The sequence below is a fragment of the Pimephales promelas genome, chromosome 11 (assembly GCF_988280905.1).
Source record: "Pimephales promelas chromosome 11, fPimPro1.hap1.1, whole genome shotgun sequence".
NCBI classification, from domain to species: domain Eukaryota; kingdom Metazoa; phylum Chordata; class Actinopteri; order Cypriniformes; family Leuciscidae; genus Pimephales; species Pimephales promelas.
The window spans coordinates 6242237-6263558 of NC_142779.1; the positions used below are offsets into that span (position 1 = coordinate 6242237).

At 38.1% G+C, this 21322-nt stretch overlaps 1 protein-coding gene across 7 annotated transcripts in view; it reads right to left on the minus strand.

Moving 5' to 3' along the window:
- The window catches only part of gbf1 (golgi brefeldin A resistant guanine nucleotide exchange factor 1), a 90475-nt gene that overhangs the window by 17843 nt on the left and 51310 nt on the right, over positions 1 to 21322 (minus strand). For 3 of the 7 annotated variants that reach the window (XM_089116821.1, XM_089116820.1, XM_089116819.1), the window contains exons 5-21: positions 19922 to 20040; positions 19210 to 19318; positions 18337 to 18397; positions 13689 to 13743; positions 11689 to 11724; positions 9881 to 10025; positions 9430 to 9620; positions 9179 to 9347; positions 7799 to 8070; positions 6814 to 6912; positions 6534 to 6728; positions 5671 to 5863; positions 5404 to 5544; positions 5199 to 5287; positions 4894 to 5096; positions 843 to 966; positions 18 to 143 (exon numbers count right to left, since the gene is read on the minus strand). In XM_089116821.1, coding sequence (XP_088972947.1) covers positions 18 to 143; positions 843 to 966; positions 4894 to 5096; positions 5199 to 5287; positions 5404 to 5544; positions 5671 to 5863; positions 6534 to 6728; positions 6814 to 6912; positions 7799 to 8070; positions 9179 to 9347; positions 9430 to 9620; positions 9881 to 10025; positions 11689 to 11724; positions 13689 to 13743; positions 18337 to 18397; positions 19210 to 19318; positions 19922 to 20040 — 2327 coding nt within the window. The remainder of the gene's footprint in view (positions 1 to 17; positions 144 to 842; positions 967 to 4893; positions 5097 to 5198; positions 5288 to 5403; positions 5545 to 5670; positions 5864 to 6533; positions 6729 to 6813; positions 6913 to 7798; positions 8071 to 9178; positions 9348 to 9429; positions 9621 to 9880; positions 10026 to 11688; positions 11725 to 13688; positions 13744 to 18336; positions 18398 to 19209; positions 19319 to 19921; positions 20041 to 21322) is intronic. The other 4 variants (XM_039671829.2, XM_089116823.1, XM_039671824.2 and 1 more) reach the window with 3 other exon arrangements.

Consider the following 21322-nt stretch of genomic DNA (forward strand, 5'->3'; position numbering starts at 1 on the left):
AAACATGTGTCACTCACCTCCAACGTCATGGGGATGTTCTGCTTTCGAACGTTATGGTTGTGCTGGTCGGTGTTCAGCATGATGACGGCATAAGCCAGGGCGAAGCCAGCGTCGTTTGTCAGGAAGGGATTACCGTTCACTTTCTGCACACAAGAGAACAAGGCCATTCAACATTCAACGACTGCGAGAATAGCATCATCAAATCACCTAATATGTACGCTCATCTTTACAGGTGCGTTTTTGAAGGATCATTCACCACAAGAAAAAACATGAAAGGGCACAGTAATTCTTTCGGGATCTCCTGCCAGTGTAAATGTCAGACACTGACTCCATTCCCGTTTCGATACATTGCCGCATGGGGAGGGCACAACCCCTCATATGTCTATGTGGCATAATCACATGAGCTCATTCGCAGTGATTGAGAATGGTGACTAAGAAAAGAAATTACTACGAATACTTTCCAGTTGACACACAGAGAGCTGCCTTTAACATGCAAGTGAGCAGGTTCGAAATGTCCTCGGATCGCCTGAGCCGCTTACTGCAGGGCGGATGGATGTGTCTCACTTCCCAGTGCAACATTTTCCTCTTCCCCGATTACCTGCGTGACTAACGACCCCGTCCTTGATCCCGAGTGAACTGCTGTTCCACTGTCCCTAATTACCTGATGATGGGGCCAGTTGGTGGCCAGGATTGCCTTGGAGTGTGGTAATGGAAGAACTGTAAGAATGCTTGTGTCTGTGACTGCAGCTAACCTACAGCCTATTTAAAGAATATATATGTGTGTGTGTGTGTGAATATATTCATATCAGTCCGTGCTCGTGTGTGTGTGGCAGCTGACTTACATGCCAGTTGTCAGTGAAGGTTTCTAAGAGCCGATGAATGACAGGCGCTTCGCCAGGAAGACGGAATGCCTCTAGATACAAGCGGAGGGCCTCGTCTATGCGCAGACCCTGGAAGCCGAACGTGCTGAGGAAGAGACAGAGATGGCCTTAAAATAATTTTAAGGTATAATTATCCCAACCTCCATACTGAGTCACTTTGAGCCTGATAGTAATTATTAGTGAGAAGAAAATCTAAGGCTGGAAGACCACATCGGATTTCCAGGCGTTAAGACTTGATTACATGAGTGTTTGAAAAACAAGAAGTTGGTGTCTATGAACGTTAACTCAACTTCATGAGTTAAGACTCTACCAACTCTCTTTTAGACACCAATAACTCTTAAGGCCATTGCACACCGAGTCCGAAATTCGCATCCGAAATTTTCACACGTTAAAAAAAAAAAATTCGACATCACATTATGTCAATCAAGCTTGCACACCGCCTCCGAAACTTTCGTCCGTCATAAAAAATTCGGATCAGGTTCGATTTTCTGCGTTTTTCGCATCCACAGCCAGCATTTTGAGAGGTTTTTTGACAATTCAGGGCCGGGGGGAGCTCGTTTACTTCAGCTCGTTCCGCACATCATTGCACATATGCACAGTGCTTTCAGTTTCAGTTTTCAATTCGATCAAGTGTCTCTTCTCTCGATTGGATTATGAAAGGAATAACCTCTCCTTTCAATCAGATTGAAATTTCGGATCGATTAATGTGTGATTGAGCAGACAATTCGATAACTAATGTATTATTTGGGTACAATATATAACCTCTAGTCTATACAGCTGTTGTATGTGTGTGTGTCTGTGTATCCATACCTTACACCGTGTCCTAACTACACGCGGCGCGACGCCGCAACACGCGATAAAAGGTATCTTTTCCATGTTAATCAGAGTTTTTGTCCTAACCAGACACGACAGCGACACGCGAAGTTTCTAATTTAGAAACGGTTCCTATTTCTGCGACGTCGCGGCTGACAGAATGAAGAAATTACACTGGTTATGAGTACACATTATTTATTTTTAGTTAAAAATAGGTCACTGTGCCACAAGCGATAACGGACAATTTACCTCAGATTTTGAAAGCATGTAATATAGCGTTCAAAATGAATTCTATGCAAACATACAACTGTACTTCATAACAAAATTAGTCAATGAGTATATTTTGTTAATGTTTTTAATGTTATTTCTTGATTTGATTATGTCCATACCCATTTCCAATGCGAGTGCAGGCCAACAGTGCGCTTTCACAGAGAGACTCTGCTCACATCATAGGCTTACACGCTGTTCTGAATGTGTGGCATCTCACAGTCACGTCACGTCTAGTGTGGACAGACACACTTGCTGTCGCTGGAATTTTATCGCGTCGCGTGTAGTTAGGACACGGTGTTAGACACACTGACGGTCTCTGTTCAGAATCGATTGGTTCACGGAAATTGGTGGTCTTGTTTTTAAAATATGGCTCCAGAATCACAAGCAAAGCATCAAAATGTTCCACTGACATTCTGAGGTAAATTTTGAATCACTCAGGATAAATTCAAAACTCCTTAATAAGGAGGTGCTTCCTCTCAGTGCAATTTCAGGATTGGATGGACGTAATATTTTCTCTTTTCAATAAGAGAGAGGACAACAAAATCATCCTTACTGCTTGACGAATCCATTTGGAATTTTTGCGTTTTTTCCCGCAAAGGTTTAAAGGAAAACTCCACCGTTTTTTGAAATATGGCTTATTCACATTCTTTCCTACATTTAGATATGTGTGCAAATTAATTTTTGTCTCAGTGCATGCATTGTTTTAGTTTGACAGGGTCGGCGCTAGCTTAGCTTAGCACAATGAATGGATTCCCTTGTTGCCAGCTAGCATGTCCTGAGTAAAAGTGGTTAAAAAAAATAAACAAACCCACGTAATTACTTCTTGTGGCCTGCGTATTCACAACGAGTACAAATAGCGACGCAGATTAACACTCGGCGATTTCCTAGGCAGATATTGACTTGGGACTATATTAGGGGGAAGCACAGGCGAAGCACTACTGCTAAGGCGAATCACTGCTACATGGGCGCAGAGACGTCACGCAACACATGAAATCGCACGACTTCCGAAAACATACCGGTCTTCAGCAAAAAAAACAAAAAAAAAAACAGAAGAAGAACATAGCGGCGCGACCTGCAACAAGTATCTTCGCTTTATGAGTATTTATTTTGAGAAGTTACAGCAAACATGGTAATTACCTGCATAGCAAAAGGTTGTGAGAACAAGCGAACTACACGAATGTAGTGTTTCACAGAAACTGAGAAATAAATGGCTAGCTGCTCTGGAGATCTGTAGCCTACATCAACGCCACTCGACAAAATAAAACAGTTTTGTTTGCGAACAGCATTTTGCATCAGAGGACTAACGTTACCCTTGAAAAAATTGAATATGTGCCCAGAAAGACGGTAAAGTTACTATGTCTGAAAGATACGGCCGTCCCATCTATTTTCAAAGCGCATGCTGAACAAAGTAAGTTCTTTTATTACTCTCTTCCTTATGTTTATCGGTGTCTTTATTCTGTTGTAAGATCGATGCTGAGAAGCTTTATCTAGACTACGAACGTCATGTTGAATTCTACCTGTTTAGCATGAACAACCTGTTATCGTTATAACTTACCTATATCCATTTGGTCCATTCGGCGTGGCGCGTTTTTTTCCAGTTCACCTTATCGCACCGGAAAAAAAAACGAGTACTGCAGGATGGATCAGGGTCAGTGCCGTGAAATCCTCAGTAACGTTAGCTGTGACACAACTGCGGGCACGCTCATCTTATCTGACGCGTTGAGCCTGGCCATCGGCCCCACTCGCCACAGCATAGACACTCTATTTCAGTTGGCATAGGTTGGCATATTCCCCCATATTCACACCACCAGTTCATGTTGGCTCTCATCCTCGTCCTCAGACTGTTGAGCGATCGCAACATCCTCCTCCTCTCGGTCTATTTCTAAAGCACGCAGCTCCTCTTCTGTAAACTCTGGTTCAAATAGGTAACGTTATGGCTCTGGCTCTTGACTGTCTGAGAAGTCACCCTCTTCGTCTCTCACAAAATCAGCCATGTTCATCGCCAGTCATGTACTGTAAGGAAAATAGTCAGGTAGCTACTATTCAAGCCGGTATGTTTACGGAAGTCGTGCGATTTCATGTGTTGCGTGACGTCTCTGCGCCCATGTAGCAGTGATTCGCCTTAGCAGTAGTGCTTCGCCTGTGCTTCCCCCTAATATAGTCCCAAGTCAATATCTGCCTAGGAAATTGCCAAGTGTTAATCTGAGTCGCTATTTGTACTCGTTGTGAATACGGAAGGCCACAAGAAGTAATTACGTGGGTTTGTTTATTTTTTTTAACCACTTTTACTCAGGACATGCTAGCTGGCAACAAGGGAATCCATTCATTGTGCTAAGCTAAGCTAGCGCCGACCCTGTCAAACTAAAACAATGCATGCACTGAGACAAAAATTAATTTGCACACATATCTAAATGTAGGAAAGAATGTGAATAAGCCATATTTAAAAAAACGGTGGAGTTTTCCTTTAATAAATACGCATCGGACGTGATAAATTTTTAGGCTGACGAACACGAAAAAACGCATATGAAAATTTCGTACTCAGTGTGCAATGGCCTTTCCAACCATAAAACATTTTCATGTGAAGTATGCTTATATTTACTGTATTTCCCATACTGTCATAATTCTATACTTTATTACAGTATTCTAATACTCCTTAGTAAGATTTTTTTTTGTTCCTGTAAGAAATTAGTACTTTTTTTAAATCAAGGATGCATTAAATTGGTCAGAAGAAACAGTAAAGACATTTACATAAATCTGTTTATCATATAAAGTGGCCATGTCTCAAACCGCTTGATTTATATGGATTACTTTTTAAGAAGTACTTTAAGAACTTTTTGAAGCTTTTGATAGTTTTCATACAACCCAACAGATGTTTTGAGGAGGCCATGTGCAGCTAGCATCAAAAATGTGCTCAAAAGAAAAGGTTTACTTGACAAAACTGTCCAGCAGGTCGGTGTTCCTGCGGTCGCTGATAAACTCTCCGATCATCTTCTTGTCCAGGCGGGGGTTGTCTCTCAGCCACTGGGCCACCTCATTATTGTCCATGGGGCTGCTGAGCAGGCCTTTCTCCTGTAGGATCTGAATGCCCTTCTTGGGTTTCTGATTAAATTGTTCAGTACCCGTGATCAGAAGCTTTGAAGCACAAAAAAAGAAAATGTCATCAAAGTGCAAAATCGAAGGTTTTAATATTCACAAATATAAAGAGCAAACAACTGCAGGTGAAACTATGGTCACCTTCTTTTTGTTCTTGATCTCCAAGAGTTCCTGAGAATTTGGAAGACCGCTGGAGAAACGCTGAGGCTTCTTCAAGATTTTCTTCTCAGCTGGATTAAGACAAATCAGATTACTCTAAATCATCAAATGTTTACTGTAAATTCATAAGAATCAACATTGCCCAAGTTGTTTGTTGCATTTCATAGGCAAAACATCAGTTAAGTACCTGTGTCCGTCTCCTCCTGGTCCTGTCTGCCAAATCTCATCTTCTCTGCCATCAGATGACCGCTGGTGGGAGGACAGGCAGTCCTCGTCTCTGACACCACAGTATTCTGCCCATTAGAACCTGGTACAGATTTGCCAGGCTCTATAAGTAGCAAACAGAAGAAGATTTCGCAATTAAACTCCTTCATTAACTGTAGTTTACTTCGTTCTCTTCATTTACTACAGCACTTCTGTTAGTGCCCATCCTGGGACTCTTCATTCTGCCCACCTATTGTTGAATCTGTGATTGTATTGACTGAACTGTCTCCTTCCACTGTTGATGATTCTGATTGGTCCAGCTGTGAAGCACTGTTGAGCACTTTGGCCTGACAATGAGCCTCTGTGCTGTCAATCACTGTCAGCAGGGCTTCAAGTGAGAGGAGATGCGTAGTGTAGAGCTGCCCAGAGACTGGAAAGGCATTCTGCAAACATAACACAACATATAATAAACAAACCGTAATAATTATTAATGTGAGAAACTATCCGAAACTATCTAATTATAACTATCCTAATAATTTCTATTAGAGGTGAAACATCTCCTGTAAAAAAAAAAATAAAACAAATAATAATAATACTAATAATAAATATAAATAACAAATACCATGTAGTGCATTTTGCAGAAAAATGTGGTTTAATGCTTAATGTTTTTTTTTTGTTTTTTTTTTTTTGGAAAAACAAAAATTGTCAATCAAATCTTCAATTGATTGGTTAAAATATCAGTATCTGCCTCAAAATGTATAACTATTTAACCACTCATAAGAATGTAGCTATTACCTGTGAACACATAACCTCAATACAAACTGAATAGACTTAAATAGACTGCTGCAGGGACATTTTGTCAGAACCAATGACTAGTAAATTACATGTTATTTTGATTAATTGTCTATTCAAAACTATGGGAGAATTGTGACATTTTAAACAAAAATTGTGATTCTTTATTTATCCAAAGTCGTCCAACTCTAGTAGATTGTGAAATATTAATTTAAGGATGATTTTTGCATATCTAGAGGCTCCAAACTGTTTTCAAACTTTAGATCCATTTCTTTCTCATAAGTCCCTGCTAGAGGGATGTCTAGAGTTGGAGTGGCTCACCTTAGAGAGCAGTTTGGTGAGGTCCTCGAACAGGTTGGAGCTGTAAAAGTCACAGTCATAATTTATATAGAGCTCTGTGACAAAGCTGGGGATTCTCCAGATCTGTACAATGGCCTCCAGGGCCATCTCCTTCATCTCATAGGGCATTTTAGGGTTCTCCAAGGTTATGATGTCCATTAGCTTCTTCAGGTACATCTGTGGAGGCATATAAAGAGTGAAACCTTGCATCTAAGATTGCATTTATCTCACACCACAGAAAGACCATCCTTCAGACACATACCTCAAGCTGGAACTTGAGATGTTCTCGCATGCTTTCAAAGAGAAGAAAGCACACGCGTATGGAGGCGGCATACAGATTCATTCGGTCAACACCTAACAACTAGAAGGAGACACATGTAGAACATTGAGTACAGCTGAAAATATCGGAAGAGCTTGTCGTTCTAAACCCCACTTTTTAACCCATGTGAAGGAACGTTTCACACTTGTAATTAAAAAGCACTGTGCTGTGTTAACCCCGCATTGTGGTACCAGTGTCCAAACGTGTACAGTGTAAAACGGTGTTAGAATGTAATGGCTAGATGCTTAGAAATATACAGCAAATCATGTGTGTTGTATAAACAGTAGGCTGTTTCAGAGTTGAAGAAGCTTGAAGCTTGTTTCCGCCACAGAATATTTTTTTAAAAGATAATTATGACTTCTCACAATTGCGTGTTTATTTCTTGCAATTGCGAGTTTCTATCTCACAATTCTGACTTTATAACACGCCATTGCGAGTTTAAATCTTGCAATTATATTATATAAAAGTTGCAATTACCTTTTTTCTGTGGCTGAAACAAGCTTTCATAGAAAAATATCAAATGGTGACAGCAAATATGTCACTTGAAGTGAAGAGATCATTTCATAGTGCTAAAAGTCCATTCAGTATAAAATTTCAAAACATCGTATTATTTATAATATTGCTGATTGTACCGTCAATGTTAGAGCCTTTATGTAAACGGGTCGCATGCTGCGTTGTGTGTTCGACTAATCAATGCCAAAGACACCGGAAACATGCAAATAAGAACGTTAACCCGGGGTTTTGGAATGTACAGCGTGAAACCACAGCTTATGAATATCCAGGATTTATTGTCAAAAGAGTAAATTGTGAGCGATGTGAAACGTGTAGCAAGATAACCCAGGATTTAGAATGATCCAGGGTTAACCATTTCAAGTGTGAAAAGCCCAAGAGAAACCCACAAGTTAGGTTAGAGAAGAACAAATTTTACCTGTATGAGGTGTCTACAGAGCTCATCTTTGACCAGACAGAGCAACGACTGGTAGGGGGCGATGTGTGCAGCTTCAAGGGCCACGTTCAACAACTGGAGACCCATGTGCATCATCACGTCCGAGTTATGGCGGTCATGTGGGTTGGTGAGAGAGATGAGGAACCGGAAGAGCTCTCTCAGACACGGGAGACCATACGGGATTAAAGCAGCACCTGGACAAACACAATGGGACTCCAATCGCACTTCAGGAAGCTTGAGTGTAAAGGCTAGGGCTGGGGAAATAATATTTTCACATATGAATAAAAAAAATGATATTTTAAAGTGTTACATTTCTTCAACTTTGTGGTGGTGCTGAAGTTATTGATATGTTAGAGTGCTATTAATCACGCCACAAAAAAGAACAATGCGGTTCTCGCGCTGCAAACGCACAGCCGAAGCATGAGCACAAATGCCGCCTATCAGAAGCATGCAATCTTGAATTCAGTTCTTTCACAGGTTATTGCACTAGAATAGTCAAATACACACACAATTATGTCAAAACTCACATTATTCACGTAAACACAGTATGTTATGTTCTATGGGAACATAAGTTGGGAGCAAATGTCTAACAGTAAATTAGATCTGTGCATTAGTTCTTAAAGGGACAGCAACCTAATAAACTGTTGCCATCCGTTTCATTAATTTTAATCAAAACAATAAAAATTTGCATCTTTATTACGAATCAATTGATGTTTAATTCATACAGTCAAGACTATACAGTTTGATTATTCAATTTCTGTAGTACTGTATTTCTTAGGGCATGATAAACAAAACTAGGCTACTGTACCTGAAAAACATGATTTTATTTGTATATTCTTTTCTATTGTATTTGTCCTTTTGTTAATTTATTTTCCTTTTGTTTACCAGTTTTATATTTGAAAAAGTTTTTAATTTTTTGTATCAAGAAATGTTATCTATATACTAGGTAGTTTTTATAACTAATTTGTCTCAGGCTGCCTTGCTTTATTTACAGAAGACTGCCAGTAATCTTTATAATGATTTCAGTTTTCTTGCTTTTAAGCAATCTATTTTACAAAGTCCTATATACATAAACATGACAGCCAAATTGGAGAGCGCCAACATATCCATAACGCTAGGATATCTGTAGTTTTTTCACCTTTGTCATTTTCGTTGTGTTTATTTCGTTATTGAAAAGAAAGCCCACAGCACATATTAAAAGGAATCCAAACTCTTCTCTCAGTCGCATGGACGGCATTGGGATGTGGGCTAACAGTTCGGTTTACATCCAAATGAAGAACGGGGGGGAAAAAAACTTCACCGCGAGGCGCAATTATATCAGGGACTTACAGTACTGAATTTTGGGAACACTATTTCTCTTACCCTCTCTCTGGGTGGACTGCGTGAAGCGCACTCCTCTGGGGTTCACATAGTCCATGTCGTGAACCGATGCCGAATCAGACTGGTCAGCCAGCAAGTCTCTGTCTTCCAGCACTTCAGGAATGGACTCCACTGAGGCTGACTGGGCACGCTCCACTTCCCTGCCCTCATACTGATGACACCACACACCATATCATGCCATCAAGCTCAGAACACATGTACTTGGATAGTTTTATTGATGGTTTAAGGGTTACCTGTGATTCTACGGGAGTGGTGGCCGTTGAGCTGCTCTGCTCCAGGTCTGTGAGGTCTTCCTTTGAGGTGGTTTTAGAGCCGCCGTCTAAGCCACTGTCAGTGGTGGGGCTGGAGATGGAGGAAGCTGCACTGTCTGAACCTGGAAGAGTAGAAGAGCCTCCACTGTGCGGCTCTATGAAGGGAACTCCACCTGAAATAGACATGAGGACATGAGTGACGGCACATGCTTTTCTTAAAGTGGCCTAATGGTTAGAGAGTCAGACTGGTAATCCAAAGGAATTTCATGACCCTTAAACATTTTGAATTAAAAAAAAAAATTACAGTTTCAAGCCATTTTAGAGCAAATGCATTAATATTGATACTTTATAGATTGTCAAATGCAATGTAAAGACTGAAAATATCAAGAAAATTTTGCTATATTGCTCAGCTCACTTTAACATGTTGGTATACCTGAAAGGTTGTTGGTGAGGGTACTGGACTGGGCTGGATCCATCTGTCCTGAGGGACTGCGCACCATGTGACGAGGGGGGCGGGGAGAACGCTTCTGTTTCTTCCACTTGGACGACTCGCTTATTCCCCCGGCTCTCATCTTCAGCTTCAAAACAAACACGGACTTGTTAAATCAAGCCACGCACAAAGAACAACGCAGGAGGAAAAGACAAAAGATGCATAAACACTCATATACAGGCATGTCGTTTTTGTAGAAAACCTTTTGGGTCTGTATGTATGCTGAGGTGATTGTGTTTATTGGTATAAGGAAAATTAATCCAATTTGGGGATGCTTGGGAAGTGAAAGGAATGAAACTATCCTTGCTCCAGTTCCTTAACAACTGCATTCAAATTTATTTGACTATTTTTGAAGCAATATATATATGAAGAGTTCAGATGCAAAAGCCTCTAAATGCCATTTGAAATTTTCTTCTTTAATGATTATTTTTTATCAAACTTGTATATTTAAGTTCAGTAATTTCACTTGAATAACAATTAATAGGTAATTATCATTGCCATTTAAGTGAAATCACTGAACTTAAATATACAAGCTTGATAAAAATGATCATTCTAGAAGAAAATTTCAAATGGCACTTAGAGGCTTTTGCATCTGAACTCTTCATATAGCAAAAAACAGAGTGATGAGGTTCTAGAAAAATATTTTTGTAATTTTTCTAACCTAACTTTGATTTTACAGTAACCAAACTTTTCCCACATTTCAACTGAGCAGCACAGAAAAAGGTTTTTATAGTAACAAACTAGAACGTTTGTGATAGTAAGTACCATTTTGTGTTATTAGCCTGCAGGGTCTTTATCCAAGTTTTCTTCTTCCATTTTTCCCTTTCCATTATTTTTAATTGATAACATGCGGACGTCACCAGTTTAAATCCCCCAATCAGAGCTTTTATCTTAAATTAATCTTTTATCTTAAAATATTTTCTGCCAGAGTGTTTTACTTAATCTTCCCAACCTGGCAACCATGTGCATGTCAGCACTGCAAAAAATAAATAAATAAAAATAAAAAACAGGGGGGGCTGAAACCATCTCCATTACCATATTTTGCTCAAACGAAAGTGTAATACAGCCAGCTTGTGTTCCTCCACGAGGCCGTTTGTGCTATCAGAGTCTAAATAATAATAGTTATAGGGAGTCAGACACGGTATAGGGAGTCTGACTATTACGTCGATTTCAGTGCCGAATGGGAGTGGGCAAGCACATAAGTTTCCTAACCAGTCACGATTCTCTGATTGATGAGTTCTTTGCAGAATCATGGGTAATAAAACAATTATTTAAAAATAAGTTGACAATTGATGGCTTCAACAAAAGCATCTCCCATCAATTAACAATCAGTTCACAGTAGGGCTGACTATAAAAGTTTGAGTTTATAGTTAAAAATCAATTACCATATAAAACTATTTGAAAACAGTGTCATAGTATTTTGGTGGTGTTTCATACCAATTGGGAGGTGAATGCAGTTGTTCAAGAACCATTAATGGAACCAAATTTCTAGAAAATAATTTACAATTTCCAAACTCTATTTAGAAAGGCAGTTCTAGGTATATTAATTGCGTTTAAATGCATCAGTGTAACCAGCTAATACTTGTCTCAGCTGATTCTACTGCAAAAAAAAAAAAAAAAAATCTGTATTCAATGAATTATTACATTAAACCTGGAAGTGTAATACCATCAAAACACTATCATAGGTTAAATACATGGGGGTTGTACAAGGTTAAAGTGAGTCTGATCGGTGGTGATCTCTTCTTTCTTACCTGCACTCGTTTGTTTTTCCATAAGATATTGTAAGCCTCAGGAGAGAAGGGGCAGGCCCCGGGATTAGTGATGGACATGTCTCAAGCTCAGAGACACACATGACATGGGAGCACATATACAACTACATGCATGGGGTTTATGAGGGAGAACAACATTCATGCACACACACACTCATTATCATTAACTCAACAACACCCATTCAACGACAGTAACCCAATGCATCTCTGAGAGGAAACGGGGGGAGTAGCACCTCAGCATACATTACAAATAAACATGTGTTACTTGGGGAGACTAAAGATAATGGGTGCAATGAACAGATCAGGAACACACAGAGCATGCAAAATGGCAGTCAAATTGGATTTCTGGTCTTTAAAGAATTGGCAAAAAAGATACACATTATACATTCAAATATAGAAAGTAACATTCAAATGAAACTATGGAACAAAAATGAATATATGAAAATAAAGGTTCTGATGTGGTTTTACCTCAGCTCAACCCATTTACATAAAGTATAAAGCTAGACCTAAACTATGTTACATTGTTCACCCATGACTGTTCATCTAATACTCCGCCTTTAGACTGAGACATCTCTTTAATTTCACTTTCACACACTTGATTGAAGTTTCATTCACAAACCCGATTATTTCCATATTTTCAATACACGAGACTCATTATTAACAGGTTTGGCTAATGATAGGTCGAAATGGCTACTTTTTTTGAATGGATGTTTTGGGTTTAGCACAAGTTAAGCTCTGTTAACCATATCTGTGGCACAATGTTAATTATCACAGACAATCACTTAGATCAAATTTTACAAGTTCTTACAATCATATAAGTTTTACTGCATGTAATTGACTTATGATGGATGTTTATTAGGCAAAAAAAACTGCTCTTGAATAAACGTTGCACATAGATTCAAAAGTATAAATTGTTTTTAGTTTTAGGTTTAGTTCAAGCACTTTGAAATAAAGTGCTTGAACTAAACCTAAAAGTGCTTGAACTAAACCTAAAACTAAAAAGAACTAAACCTAAAACTTTGAACTATTATCAGCTCAGATAATACTTTGTCTAGCCTGCAAAGTCTCTAGAAAGCTTTGCAATATTGTGGATTATTATTACAATTTAAAATAACTATTTTCTAATATAATATATTTTAAAATATAATTTTCAGCTTTGCCATCTTTTACATTTCAAAAGATATTTCTCTAAAAGTGCAACAATATTTTGCAATCTACTATGTTTTATCAAATAAATCCAATCTTTCATCCAATCCAATCACATTAAATGCAAATAAATGCAATCAATGTGATTGAACTGATGGAGCAAGACAAAATTACATGCTTAAATTGTATAGGACCTGGAATATACATTTAAATCCCTTTGAAAAGACATCATGTTTTGTTGCTATGACAAATGGTCGCTTTAATTCATTAGCGAATCTCCCCACCATGCATTCAAACATAAAGCCATGCGTCCCGGCGTATTTAAATGCACTGGCTGCAACCCAATAAAACTGCTGTTTTAATGCATGTAAATGTGCTATACCCTCTCTAAGCCCGTCTGATTGGTGTTTCTATGCTGCTCTGCATAAATAAAATCCTGTGTGTCCAGAATACAGCCTGGGATCTGCGAGTTGGAACAAGTAAACGGGCAAAAGATGAACTCAACAACAATCAGGTATGAAAAGACAGGAGAAAAGAGTGTCTATGATCCCTGAATAATTGCAATGAACAGGAGCAGAGGGTTTTTGTTTAATACAGATCCAACTGTGGCTGAAAAACAGTTTACTCTCACTAGATACTATTTTCCATCTCCTGACCTGATGGAAGACACACATACACAGGTATAATACTTATGCAACAGCAACTGACCTCACTTATGGGTATGGAGACATATGTAACTAAGCTCAAAGTAAATGAGAAATGAAGAAGGGAGATGAAAAACAGGTGTAAAGGGGTTTGGATGGAGAATGGAGATCTGAGGGGGATTTTATATTTACCTTCTTCATGTTTGTGCCGACATAACTCTTGGCCTCCTCTTTGAACTGTGGCAATCTGCCAAAAAAATAAATATTAAGGTTTGAGAGTTGTTTCCATCCATGCATTATGGCGACATTTATATCAATATTTTGCAGGTGAAATGGGAACTACTAATGGCACCAAAACAGAAACGCACCCTGTTTAAGTGGTCCGAGTGGGTGTGACATAATATGGAACCAACAGTAGGAGTTTGGGCCAAGACTACCGAATAACCAATGACAGTTAGCTCTTACTTTCACAAATTCGTTTGGTGCAACTAGCTGTGCAGAAATAACAACATAGGTCAATGCCTTTCTAAAACCCACAATGTACAAGTCAGGGGTTTTCAACACTTAGAATTTGGGCAATGGAGTGGTTTCATAAGAAATTAATATTTCAAAAACTTATTTTTGTGTTTATTACTGCTTTGAAAGAAACCATATAGTATAAAGTTCTATATAAATAAAAAGACAAATTAGGGGGGATGAAAGGGGGTGCTAAAAGTAAAAAAATGTCTTTTATATCTTTTAAATAATTTCTAAGAGTGTTAAAAAATAGGAAAGATTTTATATATACACATGTTTCAATTTGCTTTCTATTGGATGGAAGATGCTATATGGCAATCATGAGGTTAACCAAGAATCATCAGATTTACAGTTTAACGGGTCATTATTAATACGGTACGGTTCTCGGCCCAGAATTCTCAGCATGGTTGGCTAACCGCGATGAACTGCGCTCATAAAATGCGTGTATAGTGGCTACCAGTTTCTCGGTAGATGGCTAAGCTCGAAATTTGAGCGACCTAAACAAAAAAATTAAAGGGATACTCCACTTGTTTTTGGAAATAGGCTCATTTTACAACTCCCAAGAGTTAAACAGTTGAGTTTTACCATTTTTCGAATCCATTCAGACGATTTTCTGATATTTGGAAGTATGTCAGTAACCAGACAGTTTCTGGTCTAATTGACTTCCATAGTAGGAAAAAAATATACTATGGAAGTCAATCTGGTTACTGACATACTTCTAAATATCAGAAAATCTGCTGAATGGATTCGAAAACGGTAAAACTTTACCTCTGGAGGAGTTGTAAAATGAGTATTTCCAAAAAAAGTGGAGTATCCCTTTAAGAAATGCCATAACGCAGTCAATAATTACATCTCATAGCATCTGTAAACTCTCGAGTTAACAAAGCAATGACTTTGCATTTGTATTACATTCCATAAAGCTCCGTTATCAACTCCACAGTGGGAAATGAAACCACATCCGTGCCAGCTGAGCCAGATCACTATGGAATGGAACGGTTAAGCAAAGAGAAAGCTCAAATGTTCCCCAAACTGCAATTTAATTAACACGTTTGGAATTATCATTCTGAGAAATCTCCCTAAAACCAAAACAGAGGGGAGGCAATATGTCCGAAGAGTCAGCTTTTTTGTTCCCAGGCCGCGACTTTCGACCCCCTGTGCCGATTCATTAGCTGAATTAGATGGATGATGTTCTCAGCCCGAACGCATTGTCTGCATGTGTGCGTGTTGTGTGGACACCGCGGCTTTTCCTCGAGTGAGATGTCAGCGCTCGCACAGGCAGGCTGGGAGAAACGGCTCCTGATGTTAACTCTGCTCCGCGTTAATGGAGTGTTGTCTTGCCGGCTTGATTATGGGATGATCTGTGAGTCCAACAGATTAACATCCCTAATGCTTTCAGCAGGCTGCTTAAGCCTCCTTCTGAGCACTCAATAAGATCCGCTGTTCATTACTCTGCCTCTCTCGACCACACACACAACATTCACTGCTTATTACCCTTAGGCACACACACTCATTATTAAGGCCTTTCACACCCTCATTGTGAAAGCGACGCGGACAAGAGGGTCTGGGCAATAAGAACGTGCACAATGGGAACAGCAAACTCAGGTTGTGAGATTGAGTGTGTGTGCGTGCATCTAAGATTAAAAAGGTGTTATCAGCCATAATTAAAAATCATTAATGAATGCTATACTCATCTGAAGGACGTTTACAGTGGCTGAAATTATAAAAACAAACAGAGGCTGTTTACATGGTTTTGAAAACCAGATCAAAATGCTGTAATATTATTCACACTTCTCTTTAATGCAAAACAACATTATCTGTTCCTTTTTGATTGAGCTTTTCATGAGACCAAAATTTGTCATTATGTCTTTGTTCCACGTGTGTGTGTGTGTGTGTGTGTGTGTGTGTGTGTGAGTGTCCCTAATCTATATGCAGATGGGTAGAGTGAGATGTGCTCTGCGGTCTCATCCTCTCGTCTGTGCGAGATGTGACTGGAAGTCTAATGTGAGTGGATGCGCACCTCTGATAAATGCCACCATATAATCATGTTATTGCATTAGAGCAGCAGTAAACTATGACCTGCACAAGACGACTAGGGCCCTACCGCTCACAATTGCGCCACAATCATAGAACTGCATGTTAGATATTGAACTAGTCAAAACTAAAATTTAAAAGTACATATTTCTAAATTGCTCATCATACAAATGTTCGTGTCATAATATGTGCCATTTCAAGCAAATAATGATGTCAGTGAACTATGTCTGCACTTAAAGGAGTAGTTCACTTTTAAAATTTGCTGATAATTTAGTCACCCCATGTCATCCAAGATGTCCATGTCATTCTTTCTTCAATCGAAAAGAAATTAAGGTTTTTGATTATATAGAGAAAAATCCTGGAATGTTTTAATGTACTTAACTAGTAACCAAACGGTTCAAGGTCCAAAAGACGGTTTCAGTGCAAACTGCAAAAAGGCAGTTTTTTTTTTAAAAATAACAAAGTTTAAGTTTTATAAGCTCAAATGGTTGCCTGCAATGCGCGTTCGTGACTCTCCTGCTCGAACTCGTTCATCAAAATGAGCGGATCTTTTTTCGTGTCATTTGGTTCGTTCAACGAACGAATGAAATGAGCGAATTGACTCGGGAAAAGATTCGTTCATTTTGATGAACGAGTTCGAACAGGAGAGTCACAAACATGCATCACAGAACAGAGCAAGGCGACCATTTGAGCTTATAAAACTTAAACTTTGTAATTTTTTTTTTTTTTTTAAATGACCGATAGTTTTGTTTGGTTACCAGTAAAGTCCATTATATGGAGAAAAATCCTGGAATGTTTTCATCAAAAACCTTATTTTCTTTTCGACTGAAGAAAGAAAGACATGGACATCTTGGATGACATGGGGGTGAGTAAATTATCAGCAAAAGTTTTTTTTAAAGTGAACTACTCCTTTAATATTCTTATCTAGAATAAGAATAATCTTATCTACGTTTTTTTTATTTTTTTTTTTATTTTTTTTTTATTCTTATCTAGACGAGTTTTGAATGATATTTTGGAATTGAATATTCTTAATACTCTAACAAAAATTATATTTTAAATAATCTAGGGTTCTAAAGTAAGAACAGATGGAATGTTAAGTTTTTCCAAAAAAAAAAAAAATTACATTTACTACACTCATATCTGTAGTTTTTTTCTATTGGATGTATAAATAAATACCATTTTAAAAAATGGGGTCAGTAAGATTTTTTTTAATTGACAAAAACGTATTTCCAAAAACGTTAAATTCATCAAAGAATCTATAGAAGTCTGTGTGAACCAGAAGTTGCGAGTGAAACGGAATACTGAATGAAAAAAAGAAGTATGTGGCTTGTTTTTTCCCACTGGGAATTAATTGGATCTAGAAAAGTAGGTGTTCCATTCAGCTCACTGTCAAAGTTCACAGCAGACTGAGAGTTGTTCTACCCAAGCCGTCAAACTGATGTCATCAGAGAAGGCAGGCCATTCCAGAAGGGAAGTACATTTTAAAATTTTGGTTAAAGATTACAATTTTGTTTTTTTAATTTTTTGTGGATTAACATTTACAGAGGCATTGTTTACAACAAGACTAGTAATGTGTGATTTTTTAACAAAATTATTTATTGACCTATTTAACAGTAAATAGGGTCAATTTTGAATTCATGCTGAATTTAAGAAAGATAAAAAACAAAATTAAGCAGCACAACTTGTCAACATTGATGAACTGACGACTAATCAGCATATTATAATGATTTCTCAAGGATAATGTGACATTGAATACTGGAATAATGATGCTGAAATTTCAGTGTTGCATCACAGGAAGAAATAACATTTTTAAATATATTAATGTTGAAAATTGTTACTTTAAATAGTAATATTACAGACTTTTCTATATTTTTGATCAAAAAAATGCAAGTGCGCCACTTTTAAGAATACGAAAGAAATCGTATTGGCGCCAAACATTTGAACCCGTAGTGTAAAGGAATAATCACAGATATGTAGGTACGCATCTCTTTTCCTATGCGAATGTAATGTTTTTCTCCACCGCAGTTTCTGTGTGGGCCTGGTAATTAGCCATGCTTCACATTGTCAGAGACTGATGCTTTCACCTGTCCCTGTCTGCGTGCGAGGGGGAAGTCGGAAACCTCCGGAGGTAATTGAGAGAGGCCTGAGAGTGAAATCGGAGCCCGTTACAGAGACAGACCCAGTTCCTGTTGTATTTGGTCTCAGGTTTGGTTTGATTATGTGAACAGCAAGAACACGACTCAGTTCCTAATCCCCATCTCTACATCGCCTCTTCCATTCTCTCTCTAGTTACCTGGAGAAGAGCAGCTGCACCATGTCCACCAGCGTGTGTTCAGCTGACTTTCTCAGCAGCTCTGTGATGAGAAAAGAGCAAAACCAGAAGAAAAAAAAAACAATAGAGAGAAAGAAAAGGAAATGTTAGTCCAGAGGACAAGAGCAGCACCTCTGGGGCTCAGAGTCCAGACTCTGTTTGGTCAGGATTAGAGCAGGGTTTATCACAGTCCTGAGAGCGCAGGAGGCAGATTCACATATTGAGCATTTCAAGAGTTAGGATATACAACAAAATTTAGATTTACAGAAAATGCTTTTATCCAAAGCGATTTAGAGTGCACCAGTGTTCGGCAAAGTTACTTTGAAAAGCATTGTGTTACAATATTGTATTAGAAAAAAATTAATAATTTCTTCTCTTTTTTTTTTCTTTTTTTTTTTTGAAAATTATGAATTACTTTACATTTCAGTTGCATTTTTCTCCACCTGGGCTGGGCTTAATTGCTTGTTTTTTAATCAAAGAAACGTTTTGGCAAATGTGAAGGCAATTTTACACCGAATGGTTGGTTGAATTGGATTATCTAAGGTCAGAGGCAAAGATATTGGTCAATAAAGTGAGATTGCACAGTATTATTCAATAATTGCATGTTTGTGTAATATTAAAAGTATGCATTTTACTGTTTTTATCCATTTTGAGGAATACTGAATCTGTTTTTGTGCAAGTGAGATGAGTAAATTCATACTCACATTTAGTCAAGAACTACAGTAACAATCATGTCTACACAGCACACACACATTGCTAACACTCTGCGTTACTTATTACTTGAAAAAAAATTAATTAACCACCAACACTGTAGTGCACTTAAAGTATACATTTCTCCCTGGAAATTTCACTTACCACTTAATCTCATTTCAAAGCATATTCGGAAACAGGACTGCATGATCTCACAAACGGACTCATTGGTAAGATGGGCTCCAACTGGAGTTAGCAGCAAACTCCTTAAAACCTGGAAATAATATTATTAATGAAGACCAAATCTTGTACTGAACATATCTGGATGCATTTTAGACAATTATTTATTATGCATTCACTCCTGTTTAAAAGTCAGTAAGACTTTTGTTCCCAAAGAAATGAATACTTTTATACAGCAAGGATGCAATAAACTGATCAAATGTGACAGTTAAAACCTTTAAAATGTTACAAAAGGTTGTTTTTTTATTCTATTCATCAAATAATCTAGAAATGTTTTCAAAATTGATAAGAAAATGTTTCTAGAGCAGCAAATCAGCATATTAGAATGATTTCTCAAGGATCATCTGACAATAAAGACTGGAGTAGCTTTGCCATCACAGGAATAAATTACATTTTAAAACATATTATTACATTAGAAATCACTTTCAAATTGTAGTTCACAATATCACTGCTTTTTTGATCAAATAAATGCAGCCTTGGTGAGCAGAAGAGACTTTTTAAAAAAATGATTAATATTAACGACCCGATATTTAGAATTTGTCTATTTTAATAAACATTCATTTATAATTTAAAAAATATTTGTTTTAAATTAGCCATTTGTAAGCACCACCACTTTGTGTGATTGAGAATGTGTTACCTGGAGGATTTTCATCAGTACAACCTCATCACTAGCAGGGTCGGTGCCCACGAATCTCGCATGCGTGACGGCGTCGGCCATGTTCTCGATGCCCTCTGCCGCCCCTTCATGATTGGCATCTGTGAAGGACAGGGACGGCGAAATTTAAAACAAACTAAAAATATCCTAATATATTCCCCCTCACTCTCTCATTAATGCTCGTGATTCTCAGCCAGATAAGTTGTACGTGGGTCATAATGACATGACCATGGTTACATGATTAATCTTACACAATTAACCTGGTCACCAGTTCAGCCTCCACACCGCTATCAACTGACCAGGCTCCATGTGAAGAGCGGCCAACAGCCATCCGACATCTAATCACCAGATGTGTGTGCTTTTGTGGACGGCCTGGTAAACTGGCTGTCTAGGCAACGATGTTTTGAAACCCAAGCAGGGCCAGATAGCAGGCTGGAGCCAGGCTGCTTTTTCTTTCCCATCGCCTTTAAAGAGCATTTCATTAACTAATAAGTGCAGGCTGCCTGGGGAGGAAGCCGGGGCTGTGACTCCAGGTAAAGCCTTGACACAAGAGTGCATTCCACTTATTAGCAGGCAAATAACACACAGAGAGTCTGAGACACAGGACAGCCTTTACTCTGAACTCTGAGTGAGCACCAGCATGGTTATTAAGGTCTAGAGAAGGGCTTCAAATCGGCAAACTCTTTAATGATAACCCAGTTATTGAATAGACGGGCAGTACACTGGTTGAAGGCGAAATCTAAGGATCATCTCTATCCCCATTTTGCTAAATGTTGTCACATTTTAGACATTTATTCACATTTTTTTTACACTTTGTGATATTCAGAAGAAAGATGGAGGAAGAGCTTGTGTGGTGCTGCCCTCTTGTTAATGATACTAATGCTTTCCAATGAAAACCTGTTTCGCCACTGCCAAACACACCGAAACAACTGGATTAAATGGATTGACTTAGGAACTAATAAAAGAACAATGTGCAGTTATATTTAATTAAATATACATAAACCACAAATAGGTGAGTGTGTGTGTGTGTGTGTCAGACAGATATTCCATTTTTTGGAAATGTTTAAAATAAAAAGTTTAAAAAATTGTTTACAGATAACTGTTTAATTTGATAGTTGATAAGAAATGTTTCTTGAGCACCGAATCAGCATATTAGAATGATTTCTGAAATCACTGACTCATGAAATCAGGATCATGTGAGTGAAGACGTGCGTAACAATGCTGAAAATTCAACTTTGCATCACAGGAATAAATTGCGTTTTAAAATATATTCAAATAGACATAGAAAAAGTTTTTTGTTTTTTTTTCAATTGCAATAATATTTCACAATATTATGGTTTTTACTGTATTTTGACTTGCTGTGCATTTGTAGACCTCAATCGG